We start from the raw sequence: 16,346 nt of genomic DNA on the forward strand, positions 1-16,346 counted from the left end.
CTGCAAATACGTTAGTAGCATTCAGAATCCAATCTGAAAAGAGACCAGAACAAACGCACCTGTGAGGGTGTACTTGTTAATTCCATCTTTTCTTGGGATTTTTCCTTAGCTAGCCGTGCAGCTTCCTTAAATTCCTGAAATTTTTCTGCAAACTAAAGGCAAAGATTACATAATTATACACTGTATATAGCATAGCTTTGCTAAGCAGAACATATTCTATATAATGAATCGGGCTAGAGAAAAACATTTGCTCTCCAATAATCAACAGGGGTTTATAGAGACCATTTTTGAAATACCATGTTCTAGTGGTGGTGGTCACAAAGAATCTGTCTTCTGTTTGTCATTCTATCTGCAAAATGCAATGTGGAACAGCTATTCAGATTGCTAAGCCAGGTTGCTACCTCTCAAAAATGTCCTAACTCATACTCTTCAAAAACTGTCATCTAGCCTGTACAGTGGTGCCTTGCAAGACAAAATTAATCCGTTCCGCGAGTCTCTTCGTCTTGCGGTTTTTTTGTCTTGCGAAGCACGGCTATTAGCGGCTTAGTGGCTATTAACGGCTTAGCGGCTTTAAGAAAAAGGAAACAAACTCGCAAGAACTCGCAAGACGTTTCGTCTTGTGAAGCAAGCCCATAGGGAAATTCGTCTTGCGAAGCGACTCAAAAAACGCAAAACCCTTTCGTCTAGCGAGTGTTTTGTCTTGCGAGGCATTCGTCTTGCGGGGCACCACTGTAGTCAAAAGTCAGTTATGGGCGGAACTTTTGGTATAACAGTTAACCATTTAGAGCCTGCAGTATCAGGGAAGAGGACCTTTAGGTATACTTGAATGCTCTTGCTCTTTTACCCACTGACTGGCTGGGTTTCTACTGAAGTAAAGCAAGGACTGATGAAAGGCCATGGCTGAATATTCCTGCCTAGAGATTGATAAGGAAACTGTTACTGTTCTGATCCTACTATATTTTTCTACAGTACTAGTCACCATTAATTTTCAGAATACAGCTTGCTAGCCTTTTTTTTTCCCCAGCAAGAGGCTCTGTGGGTTTTTTCTAACCCTGTGTAAGTAATCAATTTTAAATGGCATTTTACTTCAGATGATATGAATCATCAGTTCTTTAGGTGGGAGCCAAAGGCTCCTCTCCTCCACTGGAGAAAGGCTCTATCAGTGGATGAGAACCTTTGAATTCAGACATTATGAACAGTAAATCAGAGAAGAATTCTCCTAGTGTACAGGGTCTGGCATATGCTCCTCTGTTACACTTGCTGATGTCTCTACCTGCAGAGTGGCTGGGGAAACCCAGCCAGATGGGCGGGGTATAAATAATGAATTATTATTATTATTATTGTCATTGGTTCTCACACGTAAGTCACACTCTGAGCTGGGGAGCATATAGGAGGACAGATTCCCAAGGGCCAGTGGAGAAATTTGAGAGGAAAGAGGACAAGCTTTCCCTTATTTTCCCTTATTTTCTTTAATTCTTTGTTGCATATAAACCTCTGGTTTACTTCACCATTTTATCACCAAGAATTGTCCCCACACGTGTGCGGGCATCTATATTTGAAAAATAATCCTTTTGTAATTTGCCAAGAAGCCATTTTTGTTCCAAATCTAACTGGCTTACACTTGCTTTTACATTTGTTTAATTTTCACTACTCAAGCACCTGTCTGGTTCCACAGAACTATCTGTTTCAGCAATTCTGACAAGTAGGCAGCACAACCATTTCCAAATTCAATGCTTTCTTCAGATACCGTGCACAAAACCACACGTACCCCACTACATACTTCTCTGTAGAACAACTGCATGCTGTAACAATTCAAAAGAATATGCAAGAAGTCATAGAATCATAGAATCATAGAGTTGGAAGAGACCACAAGGGCCATCGAGTCCAACCCCCTGCCAAGGCTACATCTGTTCAAATACTCTGTTCCATATATAGGATACTCTTAAAAACCTACTTTTCCCACACAGAAACTAATAGCTATATGGATAGATCACAGCTTAGTAGGGAGCATGCTTTGCATCTAGAAGGTCTTGGATACAATCCATTGGCATCCTTAGTTGAAATGGTCAGGTAACGGGAGATGAGAAAGGCCTACGCTTGAGGCCATGGAGAGTCACAGGCAGACAGAGAGGACTATATTCAGCTAGATGGCAAACAATATGATGCAGTATGAATGCAGCTCCCTGTATTCCTAGAGCTCAAGCTACACTATAGCACTATTGGGGTTAAACCCTGACTTATTAAGTGCCCACTGCCAAATCTCTCTTGCAACAAAGACAGCTCTGTTACCATGGCCACTGTAGGTTCTCAGCTGGAAGGGAGAGTGTGAACTGTGGGACTGGGCAAATACTCACTAGAATAGTCAAGTGTGGTTTTAAGAGGATGTCCTCCATTTGAGATCCCATACCACTTTAAAAGTGACTATAAACCCATTGAACAAGATTATATGGAGAGCTGAGGAAGACTATATCAGTGCTCTGAGCATGTAGATCACCATTGCCTCTTCTCCAGCTTGGGTCTTTGCTTCATGCCTCACCATCATAAAATGAAAGCAAGCCAACCAAAGCAGAAATCAGATCAAAACCTGAATGAATTATGGTCTTCAGTGCCACTGGTTTGGTCAATTCAAGGAAACCACTCATTGGCCAATGTAACTTGTACTGACTCCAACCCAACACATAAGGTTCACCTTCTCCATCAGGTTATATAACTAAGATTAGATGAAAGCACTCTCAACCCAAAACAGGTAATGCACATGGAGAAGTGCTGCCAAGTCCAATCCTGAACAAAGTTTAAGTACTTTGAATGTTGAGTGGGTTTTGGTCATTTGGCAAGCAACATGATGGCACTCACCCCATTCCATGTACAGAAACAAAGCAGAATGGCAGTTGTATCTTGGTTTGACTCTAGTGATGGGTCAAGCATCTTCCACTGCCCGCGAGGGCAGCAAGCTCATTTATGGGGTTCAGGGCAGGCCCATGCAGCTCCAATGTCTTGCTGCTACTTCCTGCACTACCCAGCACTTGCTACCTAAAGCAGCTGCCTCACTCTGCCTAACAAAAATCCTAGGCTTAGTTTTGGTATCCAGGGTTCTGCAAATTCATGATTGATGGCTTTAGTAGTTTTAGTAACTTTTTATAGGTTAAAAAAATCTATTTCAGCCTTTGGAATAGTAAAATATTAAAAGAGCAAAAGAATAAATTTGAGAATTAATGTTTATATGGCATTATTCTTCCCAAACCTGCAATTATTTTGCTTTTGCTGCTATGAATTGGAGGAATATAGTGGCAACTTATGGTTTCCTTGATGAGTCTTCCTCCAGGGCAGGGGTAGGGAGGCATCTTTGCTGACACAAACTAGACAACACTTCAAGACCCTGTTGAGATATGACCTTGCCTTTTACTTACTTTTGAGAGATGGTGTTCAGAGGAAAATCCCAAGCCATAAACAGTATTTGCTCTGCTATCTGCCCACTGACCAAACTTCTGTGATGTTTTAGTGAATGTCATGTTGGGAGTGATGGTGCTGTTTATTATTGCCTGCAAAAAAGAAAAGAAGAAGTTATGAAATAACAAAGTAATATACTCATAAAGCTTCCCTTAACGTCATGGGAGTCAGCTTTGCATGTTGAACAGCAACCTGAAGAGGGAGAAGGTGGAATTTTGTTAGTGATTAACAGATCAGTGTAGATCCAGCTATGGATTCCAGTTTCTGCTTGCTCTCAGAGTAATTGTAAGGATAAAAGGAGGGCAGAATGGAAGACTCAAAATTTGAGAATGATGCTAGACCCACTTTTGGAAAGCTGGAGAGAGCTGTGCTCACCCTCAGATTTTTTGCCTTGCATGCTGAGCTTCTTCTGTTGTTATCCTAGCCTTTAATTAAAATTTAATTAAAAAACGGGGACACCTTCAGCCACAGCCCTGCCCACCCCTTTGTAAAATGGGTGTAATAATGACGGAATCTTTCCCCTCATAGGATTAACAGAGATAAAGGTGGGGGGTGAAAAGCTATGCAACCATTCCCCAGAGGAGTTTTTTCAGAGATAGGCTAACAGCAGCAATGGAAAGAGGCAGAGCAAGCTACCTTTCTTTTCTACCCAAACTCCCCTGAACTTCCCATCCTGGGGATATTCTCTTAGGAACCTTTTCTCATTACAGTTATTTGCTGACAGGTCTCTAGCCTTACTCCAGGTTATTGCTAGTTAGACTTGGAAGCAGCTAGATCTGCAGTGGACACATCACTCTATTCCCTTACAAGTCCCTAAATAGCCAGAGACTTTGGAAAAATCAAAGGCTGTACCTCTGAAGCAGGTAAACGTTTATATCCCGATGGCATTCAGAAAACCAGAAAATGGAAAATGTTAAAAATTTAGAAAGGCACAATCAAGTGCACTCTTTTTATTTACAATTAAGATTGCAAACAATTGCAAGTACAGCTTTTAGAAAGAGCACTAATGAGTAAGCCATTGTGTCACCCTTAAAAATCGTGATTAAGGCTTTTATGGAAAGTTGAGACCAATCCTCTTGAAAGAGTCTTAGTACAAAGATTCAAATGAAGGTCGCTCTCTATTAGCCTGTTGTATGACAGCATCACTACACTAAAATGTTGGAGATATTAAAGTTATAGAATTACAAACCCATCAGGTTTGACAGATAGCACCTCCTTAAAATTAGGAAGCTAGCACAGGATTGGCAGAAACACATCTGGTGCAGCACAATCGTGTTCATGTCTACTCAGAAGTAATTTCCATTAAATTCAACAAGGCTTGCTCCCAGCTAATTGGGCACAAGATTATAGCCTTTTTTAAAAAAAACCTGCTGAGGTGGCAGAAACAGTCATCAGATAAGATTCAGAGAGCATGTTATTGCTTAATTCACATGGCGAGGTTTGCTATTAGCAGCCTTCCTGAAAAAGCTTACTGGGATTATCATTGTTTTAAGAGACTGAACAGGCAATCAGGAATGTTGTGCTTCCCTTCAGCAATTGCTGTAACATCAAAGCATCATGTGAACTGTGTGTAGAAAAAGGGAGGAGTTTGTATTGGAAGGTTTGTTTCTTCTGCCGGTATGCACCAAAAAGGCAGTTAAGAGAGGCTTTGAAACATGCTGCATTAGTTTTAAAAATGGCTGGTGGTACCTCAGGTTAAGTACTTAATTCATTCCGGAGATCCATTCTTAACCTGAAACAGTTCTTAACCTGAAGCACCACTTTAGCTAATGGGGCCTCCTGCTGCCGCCGCGCCGCCACTACATGATTTCTGTTCTCATCTTGAAGCAAAGTTCTTAACCTGAGGTAATATTTCTGGGTTAGCGGAATCTGTAATCTGAAGCGTATGTAACCTGGGGTACACTGTATAGAGGAGTGAAACTGTACATTCCACAGAAAATCTGTAATTCAGTTTTCCAAAACACAGTTTTCCTTACAATTTAAAGCAACCACAGGAAAACTCTAAATTGGATCAAAGCTTGTGGGACTGAGTAAGGGTTGCTTAACTGTCTCATCACAAAGCAGCCACTAGCCCCAAAGGGAGAAAAAGTTACAGCACCTTCCCCCTCTGCTGGGCTAATAGCAGCTTTGGGTAGTAAGATCAGGATAGAGTTAAATAGTCCCACATCTTCAACTTTGAGCTCTCCTACAGTTGCTTTGAAATGTTGGATGATTCAATCCACAGATCTTATGCATCACATGTAGTTTTATAATGTGCTCTTGTATGTGACTCTTTGGATGAAACAGTTGAGCAAAAGTCAAGAACAAGATAGCAATAATACTCCACATTTAATTTATTTCAGAAGTCTAGGTTAATGAAACCTAATTAGCAAGTATGTGCCATAAACTCTATTCTGTGTTTTTCAGGTTTTTCAAAAAATGTAATTTATATACCGTAATATCTATGCACTTTGTTTTAGTAAACTACTGCTCAGAAACTGGAGAAGGTTCATTTTAAAGCAATAATTAGCTCTGAATTTAGACCAGGGCCTTGGGAAGTTTGACACCTATAGTCAGATCAGTTCCTGAATCCAAAGGTCATCTTCCCTGGGATTAGAAATCGAGACTTACCACAGCAGCTTGAAATCTGCCACTCAGCAAAACTAGAGAAAGAAATACTCATTCAAACCTCAGTAACTTTAAATTGCACCTCATTCCAAGGAATAGGTTTTCAAAAGATACAAATGACACGGAAGCCAATGAAATCCTAATTAAAATGCCTAGGTCAAAGGTTCATATTTTTTGTACTGACAGCAGCTGCCTTTCATCTAGATGAGGAGTTGGTACCATATAGTTGTCGAAAAATGAAGGAATATTTTAGCTTTCTACATTTAAATCATCCAGTTGGTGGTGCTAGATAATTGTGCAAACTGAATCCTTACATGAAACACTGCATGTTTATTCTGATGTCTGCAAGAATCCACTACAGCATGAACGAAATTGAATGGCAGTGGAAATATTATCAGAAGTTTACTTTGTGCCTTACCAACAGGATACAATAGAAAAATTACATGATCTTTTATTGTTTGAAATAAATCATACAGCATCCATATCTGCTTTGCATATTGACATCAATTAGTTTTCTTAATGAATTAGCAGACTGATTTACTCCAAGAATACAAACTGCTCATAATACTGGAGGCCAGGCATCTGGATTTTATAAGTGTCTGATCATGAAATCAGCACATCTTTAGACACCCCAGCCCCAACAATTATAGGACAATTAGCAAAATGCCATTTTTTTAAATGAAAAAAACTTTTTCCACCACAGAGCAAACAATGCAGATATTTTAATAGTATTCTATTGTCTCTCCTGCTATCAAAATTTAGATTGTGAACTCCTTTGAGGCAGGGACCTCCATTTTTCTTTTGCTTATGTTACACCATGAACTTGGGTGACATAATCTATATTTTCTGCACAAGTATGCAGGAAGTTGGCCTTTTCCTTGAAGTTTTTGTTTTTGTTTTTTTTAACTCTAGTCAGGAAGGATGAGTTTTGGATAATGTAATCTAAACACATTGATGAACCAATTTACCTAAGATACAATATATTTGAACCATGTCAGGATTTTAAAGAAGATTCAGAGAGGGAGAGAAAATGCCAGTTGAAATAATCAAGCTGTTGATTTCCAAAAGGCTTGAAAATCTTCACATTCAATATTATCAGCATATCTATCTATCTATCTAACATATATCCTGCCCTTTCTCCCAATGGAGCCCAGGGTAGCAATCAAATTTTAGTAAATGGATCAACTGTTGCCGTTGAACAGATTGATTAAATGAAAACATTATAACATTCCTCAATATGCAGTGTTATGTTTAGTATAGACATTTTGACATTCTGGCACACAGGGAAAATAAGACTAGATTTTCTGGTGGGAAATGGATTTCTACATTAATATTAATAAAAAAATAAAACTACTCAACATAATATCTGTCATATTACTTAGAACTAAAGATATATACTCCAAGCAGAATGCCTTTTAGCCTCCTTCTTCCTTTACAGTGAATTGAAAGACAGAGAAGTCAGAGGAGACAAGCAGTCCCCAAACAGGTTTCTCGACCAACTTCAAATGTTAATAAAGTATTATATTGTATGTTAAGTTCCAAGAGTGGTGCTCTCATTTTGCATCACTTTTCAGTAACGTTAAAAAGGGGGGGGGGGCACAGATTAAACATAGAAGTTTACCTGAGTTTAAACTGTCAGATAGCTTACCTTTGAGCCATCCAAGCTGATTATCCTATAGACATTTCTTGTGCTGTCATAGAAGTAGGACACAGTAACAGCATGCTTGCTGGTGGGAACCCAGTTCTTCTTCGTGTTAGGGTCAATCTGGAAGACATGAGCTCGGGTGCTGTAGATGGGTTGCTCCCTGAAGGGCAGAAAGTAAAAGTGATGAATCTGATTTGGACGCAATATGGTTGTACACAAGTCATTTGGATAGTCCATCCATTGGCCCCTATGAACTTCACTTTGCATGAGTAATGTACTTGGCCCCCACAGACTTGCGTGCATGGAGTAGGATATATCTGTGAAGCACATGAAAAGTACTCACAGGAAAGGGAAGCACAAGTCCTTTAAAATAAATTGAGTGGCCAGCTGTACAGTCAGATAAAGGAGGCATATCTAAATATAGAGGCACTACTGATACACCCCCTCCCCCTCCCTCATTCTCCATCTGTCAACCTCTTTAACACTAACTGTCAATAATAGAAGTGTGATTTTCTTCCATTGAGCAAAACCTAGTGAAAGGACTTTTCTCATCCTTTTCTCAATAGCCTAGAAGTCCTAGATATCATGAGCTATGACTTACTGAAAAATATTTGTTGCTTTCCTGTCAAATGCTTCACATGGTAGATCACAACTACTGTCTCTTTTAGCCTTTATCTCACAATCTAATATTATGGCTGTTGAGGCATGTATAAAATATCTGCTTATGTCTGCCTAGGGGGGGAAAAGTACAGAATCTGAGCTGTCCATTAACTCCAATGAATTCATTAATTCAATAATCGTGTTGCTGTGATCAGGAATCTAGCACTCTGTACAAAATGGTTTGCTTCTCTCCAAACAAGTCATGATGCTAAGCTAAGGTTTATCCTTGGCTTCCCAAACTTGGCTTGTTTGGACAGAAACAATGTGCTAGTTTGGACATCAAAGTAAGTCAAGGCTAGGGGCTTGTTGCTTGCACTTGAGAAGAATCTGCACAACAGGGGCAATTTGAAAGTGATAGCAGAGAATTGTTTATAGTATTGAATAGTTAATCAATGAAATATCAAATTAAGTGTCTTATATGTGATTTAATCCCTTAGATTAAATCTCTAAGTCACAAAACTCATTGGATAGCCTAAGGCAAATGCAGAATATCCACCAGCCAACTTCATAGGATTGTGTGTAAATAAATGACTTATGTAACTTTGTACATTTAAAAGATCTGGAGTATTAATGCTACCAGTTTTTTCACTTCCAGGTTTAATCCTTTCCATTTTTAAAGTTTAAAAGATGGAAAGATTTTTTTCCATATAGACTGTCTAGCATTGCTGATGTTATCTAGTAGCTACTCATCAGTGTTCTACTACTGCACTGCAATTGTAATTAACAATCTGAAGACTTTAGCACCATTCTCTAATTATGTAGGGGAGAAGTAGCGACTGATAGGTCTGTAATTTTCTGGATCCTGTCTCATTCTTTTTTAAAAAGCTGGTATTACATTGGCTATATTCTTATAGCCTCTTATTTTAGTGATGTGGCATAATTTATTTACTAGTTCAGCTACTTCACATTGTATGTCTTCACACATTAGAGGTAACTCTCAGGTAAATGCCATCTGACTCCTGTTATATCATATTTTCACAGTTCACTTCCTTCTACACTTCATAACAAAGTTATTTTAATATTTCGCAACAATATCCTAAGCACTGAGAGCTGCTACAACAGCTGCCACAACAAGGCTTAACATTTACCACCCTGAAACATGCTTGTACACACAAAGCAAAAATAAAAACCAGGTTTCTTGGCAGGTTCTTTCTGCATTCTTCAATCACTGTCTCCAAACATTACCAACACCAGAGGGAACCGTTCTGCCCCTTCATCCTACCCAAGGTATTCTTATTTAGTTACAGAATGTATATGTACACTTCACTACTAAGAACAGAAAATACCATTTGCATAAGAATCAAAATTCTAATTAAAATAGCAGGCTCAAATCTAACATCCCTAACAAGCCTGATAAAATAGAAAGGTTTTTGCCAGATACATAAAAAATAGCAGAGTATATACTAGGTGAGCCTCTCCACAGAACAATGGTGTGCAGTGAAATTTTTCTAAGGAAAGAGTTAGGGCCAGAGGTGCCAGCTTCCAAGGGTGATTGGGGGTGGGGTGGGGGGCGGAACACTGTGATGTCATGCCTGTGAGCACTGCACCTCTCTCCCTAAGCCAGGCTGAAGCTTCCTGGGCTCTGGGAAGGAGACACCAGGGAAAAATTTAGGGAACTAGCCTTGTCCCCTTGGTCCACTGACCACACACCACTGCCATGTAAGGAGTCCCACAAGAGTTGCATGCAAGTTCTGCAGTGTAAATGCCAGCTCCTGGGGGCTGAAGCCCTTTGCCTCTTCCCCTTTTTTCCCCGTAAGGGGCGGGTCCCATCAATGTTCAGATGCTCCATTAAGCCTCATTTCCCACCCTAGCTACAGCCCCAGTTTCATACCAACATCTCATTTGGACTGACTTTGGAGAGATGAAAAATGAAGTAGTTTTTTTGACCAGTAGTAAGCAGTAAACTGGGACATGGGTGGCGCTGTGGGTTAAACCACAGAGCCTACGGCTTGTCGATCAGAAGGTCAGCGGTTAGAATCCCTGCGACGGGGTGAGTTCCCGTTGTTCGATCCCAGCTCCTGCCAACCTAGCAGTTCGAAAGCACGTCAAAGTGCAAGTAGATAAATAGGTACCGCTCTGGTGGGAAGGTAAACGGCATTTCCATGCGCTGTTTTGGTTCGCCAGAAGTGGCTTAGTCATGCTGGCCACATGACCCGGAAGCTGTACGCCGTCTCCCTTGGCCAGTAAAGCAAGATGAGCGCCGCAACCCCAGAGTCAGCCACGACTGGACCTAATGGTCAGAGGTCCCTTTACCTTTAAGCAGTAAACCATGCCAAAGATCCTTTGAGCCTGCTTGTAGCTGTTCTGCTTGTGTAGTTTCCATTTTTGAAATACAACTGTGATGTGACTGAACAGACATATTTTAAAGAAAAATTATAAAGAAAAAACTCCAACACACCCACCCAGCCAGCAGGCACCATCTAGTCTCATCTCCTGTTCTCCTAATAGCATTATCGCCAACCCAGAGTGGGTGGCTGCCTGGGCTGATTTTTCCCATTTCTATTTGCACTGAAGGAGACAGAGTGCTATCTAGGGTTATACTAAGAGAAGCCTCAAATACTTCCACACTGTTTGGCATTAGTAAAGATAAAGCTGGATTATTGTGTTCACTTTGGGTAACTTCTCCTTAAGATGGATGGTGCTATGTACATTGATGACACTATCTATAATTAAGAAGAAATAGGATGGAAAGGGTTTAGGAGACAGAGGAAATAAGGGCACAGAGAAGACTCTAACCAGGGATTGGCAAGGTTTACCTCGCCTGGGCCGGTTCACTCCAGTGGAGATCTCTCCGTGGGCCGGATTGTGCACGCCCCCACAATTTCCGGCATCTGCGCATGCACAGATGCAATTTCCAGCGCCGCAGAAGTGAGTCCCCACGACATGCTGTGCCAGTTTAGCGCAGCATGCAGGGACTCGAGTGGGCAGTTCGGTTCGGGTGCGACTCGTGGGCTGGTTAAATGACCCCCATGGGCTGCTTGTGGCCCATGGGCCTTAGGTTGCCTACCCCTGACTTAAAAGGTAGTGAGTAAAGCACAGAATTATAGAGTTGGAAGAAACCCCAAGAGTCATCAAGTGAATTAATTCATTATTCACAGGTTTAAATCTAGTCACTTTTGGAACTTGGAATAATTTTCTTAAAATGCTCAGCCTTGAACATTAAGGTAAGAAATAATTCTTTAAAATACTTAAAAGCCTGATACAAAAAAAATATTTGAGTGAATTCTTCCTACAACTTAAGGATAGGGTGAGAAGGAATTAGCAAGCACCACTATCACTGACCTAATAATTCTTTTTTGTTAGTAGATCACTGGTTAAGACTCCTTAAAGATTGGTTGGTGCTTTTTTATGGGAGTTCATTGTTTCTTTATATCGAGACCTCTCTTGTTTGGCAAAGGGAAAATCAGAATTTGGGGGAGGTGACCGATCACACCATCTCCAGCAAAAGGTGTGTGTGCCAAGGCTCAGGTCCCTGGAAATAATTAGTTCAAACATCTAGTTCACCAACTTGCCTTTAAGACCCTCACAATACCTGCCACCACAACCTATTGAGCTACCGTAGATAGTACAGAAGAACACTGTATATTTACTGATATCACCTAATCTAAAATTACCAATTTTCCTCTTTATGGCTATCCTTACTTTTTACCTCTGCTTTCATACACTTTCTCACAACTCTACTTCAACTGTAATTCTCAGACACCCTCCACCTGTCAGTCACTCTGACTCCACCCAGCATTCCATCACACTCCATGGCTCTCAGTCATTCTTCCACTCACTCTTCTGTTACAGTGTATCTGTAGGGGTGGACAGATGTGTCTATTTCTGGTTCATGTCACTTCTGCATGTGATCATTCCTCAGTCTGTGCCATCCTACTTCTGCATTAATCTGATTTTATTCAAAGTCCACGCAGAAACGCATATTTAAATATGTCATTGGTTGTTGACATCCACATTTACCAAGAGACAATGGAGTGTGCCTCTGGGGGTGAAGGCAAACCACTGGAGAATCACAGCACCTCCTGTGCCTGCAGAGACTGGTAACACATAACTGCTGCCCATAGTTTTTGCTATGTTAGCTACACAGAAGTGACCTCTCTGGGCAGCGTGTATGGAGGTCCAGGGTTGCCTAGATGATAACAACCCCTGTTCATCCTGCTGATGTGGTCGAAAGGGAAGTAGAGGAATACATTAGGCACCAGCTTGGCTGCAGGAGTTGCCAGAAGGAGGCATACAAGATGCCATCCAACTGTCTTAGGGACTCCACTCTGGATTTGTGTAGGGTTTACTCCTTAACCTTCTCCTAGAGCAACCATACTGGGCAGGGCAGGGGTGTGGGGGAGAAGATGGGGATTTTTTAAAAGCTGGTCTTGGACCACCTTGTAATACTATAAATATGTATTTAAACCAGGGGTCAGCAACCTAAGGCCCATGGGCTGGAAGCGCCCCATGGAGATTGTTTGACCGGCCCACAAGCCACCCCCGAACTGAGCTGCCTGCTTGTGCACTGTGATAAACCAACGCGGCACGGGGACTCACTTTCGCGGCATCAAAAATTGCGTCTGCACAGATGCAGACACTGAAAATCGCAGGCGTGCACGCACAGACACAGAAAATCATGGGCGCACACACTCACATGCGTGATCTGGCCCATGAAGAGATCTACGCAGGATCAATCCTGCCCAGGCAAGATAAACCTTGCTGACCCGATTTAAACTATCCACTCCCTGATTTTTAACATGCACACCGTGGTAGATGGGTAAAATTTGAACAGAACTCTGCATTGAACACTTGGAGCATCCCTGCTTATATGCACATGCATGTGTGTGTATAAAGTGGGGGGTGCATGTTTGGAGAAATAGCATTTCTAGTAATTTGGAAACAGGTGGAAGCAGGTGGAAGCAGAGAAAGCAAGAAAGTAGTAGATGGCACATGCGCCTCAGGATCTCTTTCTGGGGAATCTGATGTGGGGATGTGATTTGCTGCCTTGCAGGTGTGCCTGTTGTTTGTTCTCACACACTATTTGTGTAATTGTAAATAAAGCCAGTGTTACAGAAACTCCGTAAGTTCCCAGTGTTCTTTCCTTTCTCACTGCTCAAAGAAGTAGGGAGTGTGGAAAAGTCTATTCATGAAGCTACACTCTATCCAAGTCTAGTAGCCGGGTGACAAACATGGCAATATTGTGGCTTACGTTTATACTGCTCTTCTTTCATGGTGGATAAAATGAGTAGGCTTTTTAAAAAAATGCAATGCATTATAATGCTTCATCAGTAGAGAAGGCACAAAGGGAAAAACCTAGTGAAAAAGTTAGGGTGAAGAGGACAAGCATAAATATTTAAAGCAGCTGAACCAACCTGGAAGAGTCCTCACTACAGTCAATCAAAATGCACCTCTCTTTTAAAGACCAAGCAGTCCACCTGAAACATGGGAGGAGAAGCAAGACTAACTACTGGAATATACTGAATTCACTGATATGTGTAAGCTGTTGTTCTCATTGAGAAACTAGGAAAAAGATGGGCACCCTGCAGCCAAAATACCCACCGAGGGGTAGCCATTTTTATGTCACACATATTTTCAGCACTGAAAACAAGGAAAGCTGTGCTGTTGCTTCTTTAGCAAGTTCTGCTCCCTACAAAATATTACGCCATGGGGTATTTTAGCAAACCGATTTAAAATGAGTGGGGAAATTGTGTGGGGAACACAGATGGAAGCAGCTGCTACATGTACTTGGTAGTGTAAACACATTGCAAATATGTCACAGCCTACTACACTTTGCCATGCCTATAAAATTTCATCTCAAGCCAAGCAATGTAAAGTAATGCCCCAAAAATCCACCTTAGATAACAGGCTAAACAAAACAGTAGACAATATGCTTCTCAGTTAAGGTCACTGTGACCCAGGCATCTGTATCATGCACTCGTTTTCTCCTCTCATGGTGTGCGTGTATAACATGCTATCTTATATGGAATGCACCAAGGACATCTGACAAGACAGTTTTAAAAGCAACATTTGATCGTGATATTTAAAGGAAGACTAGCAACAACTACAAGGTATATTCAATTGGCAAGTCAACCTTAAAGCCAATCAAAAGGCCTAAATTCAATTACAGCTGCACTCGGCTATGCATTTCACACCAATACAGTACCCACTCAAATTTAAATGGGAAAAACAATTCTGCTACCAGTCCTTAAAGAATTTTAGTTGATTAAAATATATGTTGAGACCTTGCTTAGATTAGCACTCCAGTCAACAACCCAATCACTAAACATATTCTATTCCTGATTCTATGAGAAGTGTTTGGCAATCTTGCCAGCTTTAAACTGCCCCTTATGAAGAAAACCATTAAATTTTAAAGTGTTAAAAAAACACCACTAGTTGGGCACCTCATTAAAAATTATACTGTTAAGAGATCTGAAACTTAGGAGTTGTTGCTTAACTGGTCTAAAATTCAGTTGGGCAATGTATTTAACAGGACCCACCAAATTCTCACAAAAACAAAAATTGTCACAAGAAGTTGCACAAAGCAGTGGTTGTGGGGTAGAAATCAAGGAAAAACAAAAAGGTACAAGCATTGTGTTGGATATTTTAGCCATGAGGTCAGCTATGCAAAATCCTGGATGTGGTACACTTTTAGTCATAATATAGGTATTGTCCAACTGTGGATTTTCAACTTCTTCTTTATGGCCAATATGACAAACCTTTTTTAAAAAAAAAAACAACGTGCCTAGCTATTGTACTTACTTGAAGAATATACCAGCGTCCCTCACACTGGGAACGTCCAGATGTTTTGGGTTCAAAACATCTGGAGGGCATCAGCATGGCGGAGGCGCGTCCCTCACACTGGGAATGTCCAGATGTTTTGGGTTCAAAACATCTGGTGGGCATCAGCATGGCGGAGGCTGGTATATACCATACCATAAGGAAAGCCATGGAAGCTAGAACTGCCTCCATCTTTTCATAATCTCCAGAGCTTTACTGATGCACTGGAACCTAAAATGCAGAGAATATTGTTTCTTGACAAACTCAGGATCACTTGCCTATTTTACTGGTGTACTGCCCATCCTTTGCCACAGATTTTCTCTAGGAGAGCTTGTTGAGTTTGTTCCTGATATTAGAATTTGCTATGGATGATTTCACCACTCGAGACCAGTTTTTCAGAACTGGCTTGTGACTGAGTTACCCCTGGAAATAGCTATGAGTCTATTTCTTTTGATAACTAGGCCACCACATGGGGTAGGACAAAATATGAACCTGGAATAGGGGGAAATGTCCTTTTGGTTCTGAATGTATGGTGAGGATGCCATTTTCATTGTCAAATCTTTCCATATAAAGGCACAAATCTCCATCCCTTTAGGGGCTGTAGGTAAATAATAATAATAATAATAATAATAATAATAATAATAATAACCATAAAAACCAAAAATACAGTAAAATATCACATGTTAAAAACTTCCCTGAACAGGGCTGCCTTAAGATGTCTTCTGAATGTCAGGTAGTTGTTTATCGCTTTGACATCTGCTGGAAGGGCGTTCCACAGGGCGGGCGCCACTACCGAGAAGGCCCTCTGCCTAGTTCCCTGTAGCTTTGCTTCTCGCAATGAGGGAACCGCCAGAAGGCCCTCGGCGCTGGACCTCAGCGTCCGGGCAGAATGTGGGGGTGGAGACGCTCCTTCAGGTATACTGGACCGAGGCCGTTTAGGGCTTTAAAGGTCAGCACCAACACTTTGAATTGTGCTCGGAAACGTACTGGGAGCCAATGTAGGTCTTTCAAGACCGGTGTTATATGGTCTCGGCGGCCGCCCCCAGTCACCAGTCTAGCTGCCGCATTCTGGATTAGTTGTAGTTTCCAAGTCACCTTCAAAGGTAGCCCCACGTAGAGTGCATTGCAGTAGTCCAAGCGGGAAATAACCAGAGCATGCACCACTCTGGCGAGACAGTCCGCAGGCAGATAGGGTCTCAGCCTACGTACCAGATGGAGCTGGTAAACA

General features: G+C 41.3%; 1 protein-coding gene across 5 annotated transcripts in view; it reads right to left on the reverse strand.

Annotated features, from left to right (window-relative positions):
* The window catches only part of HOMER1 (homer scaffold protein 1), an 82,513-nt gene that overhangs the window by 45,117 nt on the left and 21,050 nt on the right, over positions 1-16,346 (reverse strand). For 4 of the 5 annotated variants that reach the window (XM_081213092.1, XM_081213094.1, XM_081213091.1 and 1 more), the window contains exons 2-4: positions 7,703-7,859; positions 3,408-3,539; positions 60-152 (exon numbers count right to left, since the gene is read on the reverse strand). In XM_081213092.1, coding sequence (XP_081069218.1) covers positions 60-152; positions 3,408-3,509 — 195 coding nt within the window. In that variant the 5' untranslated portion in view covers positions 3,510-3,539; positions 7,703-7,859. Of the gene's footprint in view, positions 1-59; positions 153-3,407; positions 3,540-7,702; positions 7,982-16,346 lie in introns of those variants that run through there. The other variant, XM_081213090.1, reaches the window with a different exon arrangement.

The sequence above is a fragment of the Podarcis bocagei genome (genome assembly GCF_964188305.1).
Source record: "Podarcis bocagei genome assembly, chromosome: 11".
Classification (NCBI taxonomy): Eukaryota; Metazoa; Chordata; class Lepidosauria; order Squamata; family Lacertidae; genus Podarcis; species Podarcis bocagei.